General features: G+C 38.7%; 1 protein-coding gene across 8 annotated transcripts in view; it reads left to right on the forward strand.

Moving 5' to 3' along the window:
- LOC137947965 (protein PAF1 homolog) overlaps window positions 1–15,623 on the forward strand; it is a 43,952-nt gene that overhangs the window by 8,541 nt on the left and 19,788 nt on the right. For 6 of the 8 annotated variants that reach the window (XR_011111572.1, XR_011111571.1, XR_011111573.1 and 3 more), the window contains exons 5-12: window positions 5,744–5,823; window positions 5,976–6,095; window positions 6,309–6,414; window positions 6,674–6,760; window positions 7,904–7,972; window positions 8,090–8,164; window positions 8,267–8,428; window positions 13,743–14,012. Coding sequence is in view for 1 of the 8 variants with exons in the window: in XM_068793841.1 (XP_068649942.1) it covers window positions 5,744–5,823; window positions 5,976–6,095; window positions 6,309–6,414; window positions 6,674–6,760; window positions 7,904–7,972; window positions 8,090–8,164; window positions 8,267–8,428; window positions 13,743–13,883 (840 nt within the window). In the remaining 7 variants the exon portion in view is untranslated. Of the gene's footprint in view, window positions 1–5,743; window positions 5,824–5,975; window positions 6,096–6,308; window positions 6,415–6,673; window positions 6,761–7,903; window positions 7,973–8,089; window positions 8,165–8,266; window positions 8,429–13,742; window positions 14,735–15,623 lie in introns of those variants that run through there. The other 2 variants (XR_011111577.1, XM_068793841.1) reach the window with 2 other exon arrangements.

Here is a 15,623-nt window from a genome sequence, read left to right on the forward strand (position 1 = left end):
CCATTCATCTCTTAACCACAATCACGATCTGAACCCTGAACCAAACCAACCCAATCAACCTTTCAACCTAACCATAGATATTGGTGAAAACCAAACACCTCAATGTAGTTCTCAAAAACAGAACAACCGTCCTCCCATAACCCCTCCATCTGCCTCTTCTATTGCTCCTAAAACTTGTATTTGAAAAAAAACTCTGTCAATAGCCCTCAGTCCCAAAAATGACACCCTTGTTGCCATTGTCTCAAGTTCCCCTATCACCATTCTTGGTCAAATAATGGATCAATCTCCATCCAAAAGTGATGAATCATCTTCAAGCAACCCATCCTCTTTGAACAATCTCTGTCTTTTTGGAAGCAGCTATAGTTCTTGCAATTGTCTACTGCGAGCTTTTATAATCATGCTCTAGGGGAGACAAAAGCCGACAATTTTGGTAATCAACAAGAAGGTAGCCTTAGTAGGACCAAGAGGGAAAGATATTACTAGAAATCCAACTCGCAAAGGGATTAAGAAGGCCTCTGGAAAGGAAGGCCTAAAAAAAGAAGTCTTGTTCCTTTCCAGAGGCCATCAGAGTCAAAAGTATCATTTTGATGGAGAAACCTAGGGAAAAATGCTTGAATTTGCTGAGAAATTCCATTCCGTTGAGCAATCAAGAGAAGAATTCAGGAGTGAAAACAAAGGGGAAAACATGATTATTGTGTCTTGGAATATTAGAGGAGTGGGTAATCACAAAAAAAGAGCTTCAATTTGTGATACTCTGAAATTAAGAAAGGCTAATGTTGTATTCTAGCGGAGACTCAAAATTAAATCCATGAGTGATTCTCTAGTCAAGGACCTCATTCCCATCGTGCAACCTGGTTGGCTTGCTTTTGACGCAATTGGTTCTGCGAGTGGCGTTTTGTTCGCTTGGGGTCGTGTCAATATAGAGTTAGAAGATAGTAAGATTGGGGAATTCTCTGTTGGACGTAAGCTTAAAGACAAGGAAGCTTGCACTATCTAGTGTGCTGCAGGTGTTATGACCCTTGCAATTACAAAGGCTACGTGCCAATTTTTGGGATGAGTTAACCTTGGCGATGGAGGATTAGCATCGCCCTTGGCTTCTTGCTAGCGATTTCAATGTCATCAGGTTGTATAATGAGAAGTTCTCCCCAACATCCTGTCTCATTGCTTCTATGAGAACCTTTTGTGACTTTATCGGTGATAATGGTCTTGGTGAGATACCTGCTTAGGTAAATATTTCATTTGGAGAAATTGGCAGCAACGACCAATACTCTCCAAGTTGGATTGTTTTCTCTACTCGATTACTTGTAGTCAAATTTATCCAGATTCTGCAGCTCAAGTTTTGCGAAAAGCCACCTCTGATCATTGGCCTATTCTTTTTGACACTAAGTCGAGCTACTAGGGTCGCAAACCATTCAGATTTGAGAATTACTGACTAGAGGATAAAACTTGCATCTAGCTCATTGAGTCTTGGTGGAAGGAAATGAGGATCTAGGGTCTGATTGGTGGAGTGGTCGTCATGTAACTTTAAAATCTGAAGCTGAAGTTGAAATAATGGGCCAAACTAAATTATGGCTCTCTTTCCTCCCAAGGGGAAGCCTTGCGGTCGCAAATTGATACCCTCGATCTCTTAGAGGAAGGTGGAGCTCTCTTGTCGTCTGAAATTTGTGAGCGTATTTCTGCTTCTTAGTTCTCTTCAAAATCTCATTAATCATGAAAGGATTAAGTGGAAGGAATGAACTCGATATCGCTGATTGAAAGAGGTAGATGCTAACACACATTTATTTCAATCATTTGCGTCTACTAGGAGGCGGTCTAACCAATTTACTATCTTCAAATTACTGGGGAGTTAACTTGTGATAGGTAGTCTATTACTAATGAAATTCTAAGTTTCTTCTCAGCTTTGTATAAAGAAGGTTACTTCAATTGGCCTAAAATCAACTCTCTGCCATTAAAAAGACTTTCTGAAGCTCCAAAAGTTTGGTAGGGGAGGCCTTTTTCGATGCAAGAGATTGAAGAAGTTGTACCTTTGATGCCTCTTGATAAAGCTCCTAGGTTGGACTGTTTCAATGGTGAATTCTTTAGGGCGGCATGGGTTTTTATGGCGGATGACATCTATAAGATAATGCCGAGACTTTCATTCAAATGACATCACTTAAAAAAATATGGGCGCATCCTTCATAGCTTTGTTGCCAAAAAAAGGGCTCAATTGAGAAGGTGACTGATCTTAGGCCCATTAGTTTGTTTTCTGGTGCTTACAAGATCATCTCTTTTGTCCTTGCAAATAGACTAAAGCCTATTATGCAGCATATCATCCATAAAGAACAAAGCTCGTTTATGAAAGGGAGAGTCATATTGGATGCGGCTATGGGAGTCCATGAACTTATTGATTATTTAAAAGAGATTCCAGACCTTGGATTATGTTAAAAATAGATTTTGAACAGGCTTTTGATAGAGTATTTTGGGGTTATCTCGATTCTTTTCTACACCATATGGGATTTGGGGATAGATGGCACAAATGGATCCACAATTGTATCTCTTCGTCCGTATTCTCAATTATCATTAATGGTACAAATTGTGGGTATTTTAAAAGCACTAGAGGTATCAGACAGGGAGACCCTATATCCCTATTCCTTTTCAACATTGTGGTGGAAGATCTTACATGTTTGTTTCAGCTGGCCCATGATCTAAATTGGCTTTCTCCTATCTTTGTTGATGGATGGCTTCATAGTCCCATTATTCAATTTGTAGACAACACGGTGGTTTTTGGTGATGGCTCACTGCACCATCTATTGAATATTAAGGCCTCGTTAAACATTTTCAACTCATGGCCAAAAGATAGATTGGCAGAAGTCTACTATTTTTGGGTTCAACATGGAGCGAAATGATCTAAATGTGTTGGCAACTAGACTAGGTTGTGCTATTGCATGTTTGCCTAATTCGTACTTAGGATTGCCTCTATTCTCAGGCATAATTGATAAAAGTCTATGTATCCTAGTCATTGAAAAACTCCAATCCCATCTTTCTTCATGGAAGGAAGATTAATTTTGAATGCTGGCAGGTTGGTCTAGTTTCAATTGTGTTTATCTGGTATTCCCACTTATTTTCTTTCGCTCCCACATTGTCACATGAGTGTTGCTAATAAAATTGAACAAATGTGATCTTTACTTTGGAAAGGCGATTCTAGATTCAAGCATCGCTTGGTAAGCTAGGATGAAATCTATAAGCCAAAAAAGCTAGCATGCTTGGGTATCCGCAAAATTGGGAATATGAACAGGGCTTTACTCACAAAGTGGTGTTGACGGCTAAATGTTTATAATGACCTTCCCTGGATTCCTTTTGTTAAGAAGAAACACTAATTGACATTTCTTTATGGTACTTGGGAAGAAACACTCCAAACGGTCTTGGTCGCCTCTCATCTCTGTGGAGATGCATGCACTAAATTTCTCCTTACTCTCATCGAATGTTCGGTTTCATGTTGGTTCCGGCTCCTCTATTCATTTTTGGGCTGATCATTGGCTCCTCAATGCCCCTCTTAACATCAAATATCATAGGCTCTTATGCCTTGCTCGAAGTCAAAAGGCTAAAGTCTAGGAAATTCTCGAAGGGGGAAGCTTCAAAGAAGTTGATTGGAGGCGTCACTTCCGACGTGATTTAAATGATGTTGAGGTTTTGGACATCAGCGACCTTATTTGTAAGTTGGAAAACATTTTATTTCAAAGTCTCTCAGTTGGATAAAATCATCTGGTGCTTGGATGCAGATGGGGTATTTTCAGTTTCATCTTGCTACTGTTTACTTGCCGCCGATTTCCCTTCTCATTGCTTAGCTGCTTCTGCATGGTCTTTATCGGGGCCTCCAAAATCAAATTTTTTTGTGGAGTGCTTTGCATGGAAGATCCTCACCCGAGATAATTTGATTCGTCGTAGCTCCTTTATTACCAGTCCCTTATGTCTGCTTGGCGGAGTTGAGGATAACATTAACCATTTACTATTCCACTGCAGATTCTCATGGTGCATTTGGAACAGATTTTTTAGTATGTTTGATATGTGTTTGTGCCTCCTAGCATCTATTTTTAATAAAATTTCTTTTTGCTTTGGGATCCACCTTCCTATGTTGGGGAAAGTGATGCTTCAAGGTTGTTTGGCCTTCATTCCTTGGTTGATTCGGAATGAGAGGTACCTTAGGTACTACAAGTGTCTTCTCATGTGACTTCCTTTCCAATAAGGTTTTTTCTCATATTGCATTTTGGCTGAAGACTCTGGATTTGTTTAGTGTCATTTCTAGTGACATGTTGAGGAGCAGCTGAGCTGAGGTAGCTTTGCTTAATTCGGTTTCTCTCTCCAAAATTTTGGAATGGTCTCTACCTGATCATACATTTATAAAGTTAAATTTTGATGGTTCTTCATTATGGAACCCTTGACCTTGGGGCATTGGTGGCACTTTTGTGGAATCTTCTAGCCGGATCTTGGCCTCTTTCTCAGGTGCTATTGGTATTTTTGATTCTTCCTCAGCCGAGCTAATTGCTCTTAGACAAGTCTTCAAATTTTTCATGACAAGTTTCAAGGTCAACTTCACACTGAAGGTGATTCAAAGAGTGTGATCAGTTGGTCTGAAGGAAAGAAAACTTACCCTTAGCGGCATTGGTGCTGTTTCTTTGAAATCTAGGACTGAGCTTGCCTTTTTGTTTGTAAATGGAATTCTATTCCTAGATCAGCTAATAGCTTAGCTGATTCTTTAGCTAAGGAGGGGGTCTCACATCAATCTTTCCTTGTAAGAGACTCCCCTCTGGAGGCGATCTTGACGGGGGCGATCGGATCGAAGTCGCTGGACCTGTATGGGGAGAGGATCCTGAAGAGGGATTTTGAGCCAGGGTTCTATGTGAATCACTTCGTGAAGGATTTGGGGATTTGCTTGATGGAGTGCCAGAGCATGGGGGTGTCCCTGCCGGGGCTGGCATTGGCGCACCAGCTCTATGTTTCATTGAAGGCTCACAGTGAAGGAAACTTGGGCACCCAGGCTCTCATTCTTGCTCTGGAGCGGCTCAACAACACAAACTTGGACAGTACTGGGAAGCCTTCCCAGTGAATTTGCCTCTCTTTTTCACTGCTTTCTCCAGAGGACTAATTGCAACATTTCTCTTTCTGAGCAGGAAATTTCTTGGAAAGATAGTGAATAGTTACCATGTTACACTCGGATAGTCTCTGTTGTTGGGGAAAAGAAGAACTAAAGGTTTCTGTATTAGTTCTGGTGTGTCTTAGTTCAGTAGAGGTCTACCTACTTCACTGAAAGGGTTCTGCAGCTCTGCTGCATCTAGTGTAAACTGTGTTCTCCAATAAACATAGCTCTGAATAGAGAAGCATTAAAAAAAATAAAAAAGAGAGACTCCCCTTTGGGCTTTATAGAACTGTGTTCTTTTCCAAAAAAAAATGAGTGAATAACTTCTTCAATCTTGTAACAGTAATTAATAATATCCTTTTAATTTTAAGTTTGCCTTGTTTGGTTTCTGTCCTTTCTTGCAAGTTCTGTACATTCTTTCTCTCCTAATGCTATCTTCTAGTTTTTAACAAAATCTTGCTTATGACATCATCCTGGTTTGAGCTATAGTTTAACTCAGTTGTGTGGGACTGGCTAACTCGCTTGTTTGATGGGTGGTCTGTTGACATTATTGTTTCTGCGACTTCATATCATTATGTTCTGGGGACTCAAAAACTGTTCTGACCACTTGTATTTCCATTATTTTGTTAGTCTATAACTGAAAAACAAGCAAAGGAGCTGCGAGAATCAAGGGAAGGTCGTAATCTCTTCTTGGAAAATCTTAATAACAGGTATTAGTTTTTCTGTTATGTATTTCCTTAAATTTGAGGATGATTTCTTTGTTTCTTGGAATTGGTGTATTGTACAGATTAGTGATTTCCTTATGACAGTAAAAAGCCTCTTAAGAAATTTGTTATTTTATTTGTACTTAAATGGTTTTCAGGGAAAAACAAATCCAAGCAATTGAAGAATCATTCAAGGCATCCAAATCGCACCCTGTCCATCAAACTAATCCTAGCCTTGAACCTGTTGAGGTTCTTCCTTTGTTGCCAGATTTTGATCGGTATGTATCTCTTTGATCTAGTGCAGCACAGGAAGCCACCGAGCCTGTATTTTTTCATCTCATTCCATCAATACAGTCATTTATCACTGCATAAGCTACAAAAAAAAAAAAAAAAAGAATTGTGTTCATTCTCATGATTTGTACATTTCTTGTGATTGTTTTTTTTTTTTTTTTTTTTTTAAGTTGTTTAATCTAATTGGTCTTTCTTACAAGGTATGATGACCAATTTGTCATGGCGGCATTTGATGGTGATCCTACTGCTGATTCCGAACTATACAATAAATTGGATCAATCTGTTCGTGATGAGCTCGAATCACAGGTGAATTGTATCTTTCTTCTACATCACAGTTGGTTGGTCTCTTTGAAGCTCTCAGCCTACTCAGATAATTTTGATAGTGCTGATATCATATAGTTTTTGGTTGCTTCAATTGTTTATGTACTTACCGTTGTGTGTTGTCATTGTGGAATTGATCATATGACCGGTAGTGCTGTCCATGTTTATGATCTTTATGCTCATATGGTTCCCCTACACCATTTCTCTATGTATTTACATTTTTATTCTGCATGGTTTATAACAGGCTATCATGACGAGTTTTGTAGCAGCTGGTCCTGATCCTTCCAAGCCAGAGAAATTTTTGGCTTACATGGCCCCTGCCCCTGATGAGGTAGCAAAATTATCTATGATTAATTTTCTTGCTAGTTCTGTAACTCATTTTTTTTGAAGTGGGTATGTAATTATAAAGTATTGTCATCTATTTTCACCTTGTGCTATTGCACTCCTTTATCCTTTTCAGTAAGATTCTCACTGAATGATGTATATTTTGCATATGTTGGCTGGGGAAGGCATCCCGCCCTTTACCTACTTTAATAGCAAAGTCTATAAATCTAGACGTTGACAGATGGGTGGTATAATGTGTAGTCGACATCGATGGGTGGTATAACGGTTTGTGGACATTGATCTATGTGGATCTTGTAAAGATTTTGTTGTAGCTAGGATGGGACTACATTCAGATCTATGTGGATCATTCTACATTCGCACAGGAGTACTTTAAAAATAGGAGTTGAGGTATCTAGAATACGATAGATGTGGGAGGTTGAGCCTTTGTTCAATGGCCATGAGGTGTCTTAATGTTAGGTTTTGGATTCATTGACAAGCAAATGTCATGTGACAATTTCCTGTAGAAAGGACCTTAAGGATGGCTCTTTGCTGTTCTTTCCCAATATAGATTTTGTGTCGTTTTTGTTAATTGTTTTGGAATTTAAATAGCATGAATGTAGCTCAAGAGAAGTCCATGCCCCATGGGAGTGGGAGGGGTTTACAGAGATCACTTGGGTAATGCTGTTCGTGTTTTTCTTCTTCTTTTGGGCATTGTGACTCTGAGACTGGGCTCCTTGCTCTCCGTTGTGCATTGAGAATTTTGTAACAATCCTTCTCTTGTCCTTTACACAACTCAGCTGTGATCGGTTCCATTCAGATGGGCGTCCTCCATGGCATTTATTTTATTATGTTGATGAGATTCATTAAATTGCTCGTTTGTTTCAGATTTTATAACAACATTCATCTAGAAGTTCAAATTCCATGGCAGACCAGCCTGCCTGGCTGGGTGTTTCTCAATTACATTTAGTTGTGGGAGATCATTTCCCTATAGTAGATCCCTTGTGATGTTTTTTGTTTTGTTTTGTTTTTGTTTTTTTTTTTTTTCGGTGTGCTTGTATAGCTTGGTTAGCAATTTTATATATTTTTTCCATCTTTTATTACTTCTCCAGAAAAAAATTGTAGCTTACTTCTTTTTCTTATGGTTTTGCAGCTGTCAAAAGATATATATGATGAAAGCAAAGATATCTCATATAACTGGCTTAGAGAGTATCACTGGAATGTATGCATCAATGCTGCTTTTTTTTTCTATTTTTTTTTAATCATTACAATTTCTTATTGTCAAGCTTAACTTATAATGAAAATGGAACTTTGAAATTTTCTGACTTTTTGTTAATAGGTGAGGGGTGATGAAGATCCAGATAATCCAACAACTTACCTTGTTGATTTTGATGAAGATGCTGCACGCTATGTGGTTAGTTATTTTCCATTATTATAATTGGAAAAATTATTGCATAGATTGATATCGAATCAACTTTTTCTTATTCCTGACACTTGTGATTCTCATAAAATGCAGCCTCTTCCTACAAAGCTTGTTTTACAAAAAAAGAAGGCAAAAGAGGGCAGGTCCACAGATGAGGTTGAACATTTTCCTGTACCTTCAAAAGTGACTGTTAGGCGAAGAGCATCTGTTTCTGCACTAGAACTGAAGGAACATGGCAGAATGTCCTCTAGTCATGTAGTATTCTTTGCACTTTTTGCTTCTCTCAAAGAATTGTTGTCATTTAGCAGGCTGCTTAAGTTGCTCTCATTCTTTTCTGGTGATAAGAATTTGATTCTATTGATGAGCCAGTGGGTCTGTGGTAATGAGGTCTCCCCATGCTTGTCATAGTTTCAATAACTTCCATCACACTGCCGATAAATTGTTGGCCTTCTTTTGATTTGGCATGATCTATCTGTCATATCATATTTGGACTGATAAGCACACTAATTCTTCTGCTTAATGTTTTTTATTATTTTTTCGGTACTTATGAAGTTTCTTTAAAAACTAATGAAATAATACAGAAAGGGAGGGGGTGGCAGCGCCTCTGGCCTCAGCAAAGGGGGCAAGGGATTCCCCAAAAAATAAGGGCGGGCAAGAAACCCTCTCTTTAGCAAGTCTATCAGCCACTATTGGCAGCTAGTCTTAGCCTTCCGGGGGAAGGGTACTTCTTTGGGAGCAAATTGACTACAAGAGCTGAGTCTCTTTCCACTATCACTGGTTTGGAGAAGAGCTTTAATCCGGTGAGCTGAGTCTGTCGTTTGCACTGGCAGTGAGTATACCAGCAGTAATTGGCTGGAAATGTTTCAGCTAATCCTCCTACTGCCGCTGGCATTGGGGTTTTCTATAGAACTTCCATTGGAAGTTAATTTTCAGCCATTCATTTGGGGGAGTAGATCAAGTTTCATCATGGGGGAGAAATTCTCTGTGGTTTCTAACTTCCATCCAATTCCTTCTTATAACTGAACCTGGCAGAATGGGGAGGATGCCAAAAGAGCATCCCCAGGAAAGTACAGAATTAATTACACCTATTATTCCTCCCACAGTTTTTGCCATGCCTGTGAAGGTCTTTGGATTACTTTCTTTCCAGATGTGCCAAAATGGAGCAGTTCTTAAAGATTTTCATAGGGCTTTTCCTGCTTTATGGAATGGACACGAGTGGTTCTGGTCAAGAAAATCTGTGATGCTTCATGGAAAGTAAGTGCTGATTCTGAACCTTTTGAGAGTTGCACCTCATGTTTCGAAGCTCAAATCACAATGCAGGAAGAGATTATTAACTGTCTCTTCATTCTGCCATTTGTTTTCCATTGTGAGTTGATGATGGGCTGCCTCCTCTTGCTTAATTCATTGTATGTAAGTATTTCTTCTTGTGCTGCTGTCCGGTGGAAGTGCTGGACTTTTGCTGAACAGATATACTGCCCTGCATTTGCTGCCATACATGCTTTTTTTCTATTGCTTGATGCTGTGGTGTAATGCCCAATTTATTCGGCACCCCAAATGGCTCTGCACCTTGTCCTTTTATGTAAATCTTCTTGATCTGTTGTATCAGCCCAATGATTTCTTTTGCTTCATCATTACTAAAATTTAGATTTCATGAAATTGAAGTGCTGGAGAGTACTCGTGATTCACCCATTGTTATGGTTGGTTCCATGCTAGTCTGAATAATCTGGGGCATTGAGAGGGGGCCCTGTGTCAACCCATAATTTCGCTGAGCTTTCATCTTGAACGTGGAGTCAAAAGTTTGAATGAAAGTATTTCTTTCTGCTTGCATATTCCAAATGTATGTGGAGCCATAGGGTGGACATGTAATTGTACTTGAGTATATGACATCTTTTCATAATAAATGCTTCTTAGCAGCAAATCTTCATGGCCATTTGGCTAAGAGGGCACGATTCATTTGTTTGAGTCTCTCTATTCTTTGTTCCTCTTCCTTCTCTTTTGACAAAGTGTGTCCCATTTAACTAGTGGGTATTGAAGTTTTCCATAACTCTCCTCAATATGAATCTCGCCATCGCTTCCAACTATTTAATGATACTTGCTGGGCATTGTATTAGTGAGAAGAAATAATTTGTAAACCAGCTAATGTTAATTTGATTTCTGTGGTTATCCCTGCTTGTGAAAGTGGCATTCCTTTCCATGATGCTAGTGTTCTCGCAAATCTTTCAGTTGGAATCCATAGATTCTCGGATGGTGATGATTACATATTTGGAAATGGTCTGCAAGCAACTTGGACCCTCCAAACTCTTTTCTTTGGTTGGTATACAGCTAGGAACCAAATCATCATGTATGATAACCTCACTAGAAGAGGGAACTGTAGCACTAAATATTATCTGCCTTCTTTGTGAAGATGTAGATGAAACTGTGGATCATCTCCTTCTTAGTTACCTGTACATGGCGAAGTTATGGTACTGCATTCTTCTTTTTTGAGACTGTTTTATATCGAATATGAGCTTTCCATGAAGATTTCATTACACAATGTAGTCTATGGGATCTTCCATATTTCAACAAGATCCTTTTGAAAACAGTGCTTGCAATCACCCCTTGGTGATGGACTGAAAGAAATAATGGAGTGTTTAATGGCAAAACTAAGGAGGCTGATTTAGTGGTTGACAAGTGACAACATTAAATGTCTTGCACTTGGATTCATACATGCAAGGATGTCTCCCAATTTCAGTGCGTTTATGTCAGGGAAAATTGGGCTAAATTGCCTTCTTTACTGCCCCTGGCCTAACTGCACATAGTTTTGGACTCCCCAACCAATAGGTGTTCTTAAACTCAATTTTGTTGGCAGTGCTCCTGGTAATCCTGGTCCTTGGGGCTTTGGGGAACTTTTCAGGATTATGATGGTAATCTCCTACTCGCTTATGCTGGCCCTCTTGGAATTAGAGACTACAGAAGCTTTTTTTTGTGGGCCTTGTATTGCAGCCAAAAGATCGTCTCTAATCATGGAAGGGAGGTCCTCCATGGTGATCAATTGGTGCTTTAAGAGGTTTGAGCCTCCATGGCTGTGCTTCCCTTGGTGGAGGAAATATTCATCAATGCACAGTGTATATCCATCACTTGTATATGCACTCTTTTGCCGTGGCAACGTGGCATCCAACATTCTTACCAGGGAGGGTTCTACTCTAGAGAATATTGTCATTTGTGTTAATTAATTTATTCTTTATGTAGTCCCTTCTCATGTAATTTTTCTGGTGGCCTCACCTCTTGTGGGAAGTTGCTTGTATCTTCTCTCCTCTTTAATAAAATTTCCCTTTCACTTTTTCAAAAAAAAAAAAAAAAAAAAAAGCTTCTTGGAGTATCTTTGTGTAAAGAGAGGGACACCTAGGTATATGGAGGGTAGATAATTTTTTTTTGAAATGTTGAAGGGTAGATAATTTGCAGTCCAAGATTCTTGCTAAAGCCTAGACTTGGCTTTCCAGCATATTAATAGGGCAAATTCCTGATTTATTCCAGTCCATTTTCTGGGCTGATATGATTTTAAAAAGTTGAAGTAAAAAATTCAGATTAAGCATGTCTTATTTACTTTAAAAAAACAGTGTCATCCTCATATACTAGTAGGGGGATCCTTAATGTGTTGAGCTCAGGAATATCCTGTTATCGCTTTTCTTGGCACAAGTGCAGCATGGAGCACAGAGCTTTGCCGCTATGTTGAATAGCAATGAGGAGAGGGTCTCCTTGCCTCAACTCCTGGGAGCTTTTGAACTGTAATTTAACTGTTCCATTTATTAATATTCAGAAACAGGGATCTGCAATGGAACTTCAGATTTACTTTCTCTATTTGCTGTTGAAACCCATTTTTTATCAAGAGAGTATTTGAGGAAATCTCTGTGCACCTTGTCAAAAATCTTCTCCATATCTTTTTTCTTGAAATGTTCTCCATATCTTGTTTGACTACTAGCCCTTGTTGCCCCTTTATTTTTTGAGAATCTACAAAGTAATGTGATATTAAAGTAGAATCAATTTTCTGCCAATCATATAGGGAAGTACTTGGTGCTCACTTATAACGTGTCGAAGAACTTTCCTTAGTCTAGATGCTAAAACTTCTGCCAGCAATTTATATGTGCTTGAGAGTAAGCTGATGGACGAAAAAATCTGAGGGGATGTTTGCGCTTTCCTTCTTAGGTACTGTTTTTGAAAAAGGCACATTTTATTCAAGGCAGAAAGCCAAAGAAGAAAACTACAAAGGGCTAGGCAAGGGGAGCTCCCATTACAACGAGAGATTAAAGGGAGACCCCTTGTTTTGCTAGAGTGTCAGCCAAGGAGCTGGCTGACTTAGATACATGATTCCAAGAACAATCTATGAGATAGGAAATGTCTACAATCTCAAACAGGAGGACGACTAGTGGGAGAAAACAGAAGGTTCACACTGCGTCCAACCAACCAGACTGAAATAGGATGGCTTTCCTTTCCTCACCTTGGTGTGAGATCCCAACAGCTGGTTGAGGTGCTGCTGTCAGGAAAGCATAGGTATGATGATGAGACCTGGACTCAGATGATGGACTTAGCTTGTATTATGGTGTAGTTTATAAAGGTCAACTCCTTGGGGTTAAGGAGACCAAAGGAGTCAAGAAGATCAATGCTAGTAATCAACGATGATTTTCTCTTGGAATGTTCAAGGAATTGGGTCCCACAAAAAGAAAGCTTTTGTGTGAACTCTCCTAGACTCAATGAAGCCCCATCTTATTATCCTTCAAGAACCAAATGCCAAGATATGTCTGACTTGGTTGCCTGTGATCTTTGGAATTGTGCATCCTTAGATTGGATAGTGCTGAATGCGGATGGGTAATCCGTTAGCATCCTGGTATTTTGGGATAATTAGGTGATCAATGTGGTGGACACTGATATTGGGGCTATCTCTATCAGTGTTAAGCAGTTGGACTACTATCGCAACACTGCTATCCCTCATCTTCTTCTTCCTGGTTTGTAGTCCTCTGTTATCCAGCTGTGCCTCATCCTCCTGGAGCTGATCTCCTCTTGCCTCCCCTCGCCTTCTCACCTTCTCTCATTGCAGCGCTCCTACCCTTCCACATCTCCTGCTCTCATTTCCGTTTCTCTATAATCATCTTCCTTCTTAGGTATTAATGCTAATAAAGTTGCTGCCATGCTGTTTGCTAAAGTCTGAATAATAGCAGTCATCAGTTATTCCCTCTTTATGCCTTCTTGTATGAAATGTCATCCTTTCCTGTAGAAGTTTATAGTGTATCTGTCAGGCCATGGGGATTTGTTCCTCGGTAGTGCCTTGAGTGCTGTTTCTATTTACTCTTTTTCTACTTCCTCGTCTGTGAGAAATGAGATGGCACATATAGTACATTGCCACTGTTTTAATGAACGAGATTCAATTGTTAACTATTATCATTATTTTTGTGAACTCAACTTTTTTAACTCTTAAAGGTGAAAGGAAAATGTTGTTTCAATGTGGGTTGGTTACTTCTCTGTTCCTTTCACTTATTTTCTATCAGTTAATATATGTTGGACCATCTCATTGTATGTTTGACTTAACTTCATTCAGGGCCACACAAGTAGCACAGGTGAATCTTCAAACCCCAAACAGGGAAGGTTTCCAAATGAGGAGGTCCAGGGAAGACAGCAGAAAGTCGCACTTGGGCAAGAAGGTGACCACTTTAATGAAGATGAAGACATGTCAGATTGATTCCATTGATGATGAGAGTTGTGCTGCGCGGGGAATATCCAGATTGAGCACTCATCCCCAAAGTTTCATATTTCTGACAGAACCAATGAGAGTCCTTTACTACCTGGATTCATGCTTGCCGAAGGCCAGGTAGCATCAGATCACATAGTATGATCTTTCCAGTTACAGAAAATGTACTTAAGAAACCATAGTTCTTATTATGCAGACAAACAGAAAAATTCGTTCTTGTATATCTTCATAGACTGATTTTTTTTGTTGGAATTATGCTTGTTTTGTGCACTTCAAAGTTAATGTTGGGTTTGTTGATGAAACTCTTGGAACAACAATCATCATATCCAAAAGTTGTTGCCTTTTAAGGATGATTAACCCTGTTAATGAGATCTGTTCTTATTTTTTTAGAAATGAAAAAGAGAAGTTGAATGAGATCTGTTCTTATTGTGCTTATATGAGGGAAGTCACGAGAGAATGGTGAGAAGTGAAATTTGAGTGTAGAATTGGAACAACTGTGAACGTTCTGGAGATAGGTTCTGTTTGCAATTTCCTTTTTTTTTTTTCTTTTTCAGAACGGAAGTGAGGTCTCTTATCTGTTTCTGTTTTGGAGCATTCATGTACTATATATGAAGGTGGTTCCGTTGTTTGACTTACAGTGTCACTAAATAATAAACTCAATTTTGATGAGATGGATTAGAACATTATTTCAGTAAAAAGTGATGTAGATGGATTTAGACTGTTAACTTTTCACATTGGAAAAAAGATATTGACAAGATAAGTTGGCAGTGTAATTTTAAATGATAGAATAAAACTAACTACTGGTTGTAAAAGAACTGGCACATGGACTGACAGCGTCATTTTGAATGATAGAACAAAACTAACTACTGATTGTAAAATAAAATTACTTTTGTCTGTTGATATTATTTAAAAACTTTATCATAATAAATGCATTAAAAAATTGAATAGTATAGTACTAAATGCAATTTTTGATAATTAATAACTGCACTTGTCAAAGTGTAATTTGCAAAACAGGTGACTTAGTACCTGATAAATTTTGGTCATTTATCAAGGCACTCCACTCGAATATGGGAGTTGCTGGAGCCACCATGGCTTTGATCAGCCATTGAAGAAAGATAAACCTTTGTAATTGATAGTTTTGTGGAAGTTCCATGGTTTTGCACCTTACAGCTGCAGGCATGCAACTTGGCAAGTTCCTGGGAAAATAGACATGGAGTGTTCAAAATTTGGGTTTCTTGGCAAGCCGAGAGTCGCTTAGCTTCTAAAATGTGGATGATATAATACTTCTTTTGTATTTGCTTTACCAACTGCCCTGTTTTCTCTGATGGAAACTGCATATGCTTCAGCAGTAAAATCTTTGCTAGTATAGAGAATTATTTACTTCTGAAACAGTAGTGGAAACAAGATAGTGGGCTCTTTTTTAGAAAATTGGAATTTAGTGATACCTATATTGTCCGAGTTTGACAGACATCGCTATTGTCCTGTACACAGATGACCAGTGTTGTTTAAAATTGATAAATTTGCATTTTAAGTGCAATCTTTGGTTATTTTCTTTTTACATGGTAACTTTTATAACATTTTATCTATAGTGTCCTCTTTTTTTGCTATTGTTCCAATGTTTATATGTGCTCTAGTGGCTATCTACTCTTATACCTATATTGTTTGTAATGGGAGAATGATAAGTTGAAGCTGAGAAGCATAAATTTGACTGATAATATGGTTTTAGTTTTT

This window comes from Aristolochia californica, unplaced genomic scaffold (assembly GCF_029961685.1).
Source record: "Aristolochia californica isolate CCGP_79_NKW_82.1479 unplaced genomic scaffold, dmAriCali1.0.hap1 SCAF_13, whole genome shotgun sequence".
In the NCBI taxonomy this organism is placed as follows: Eukaryota; Viridiplantae; Streptophyta; class Magnoliopsida; order Piperales; family Aristolochiaceae; genus Aristolochia; species Aristolochia californica.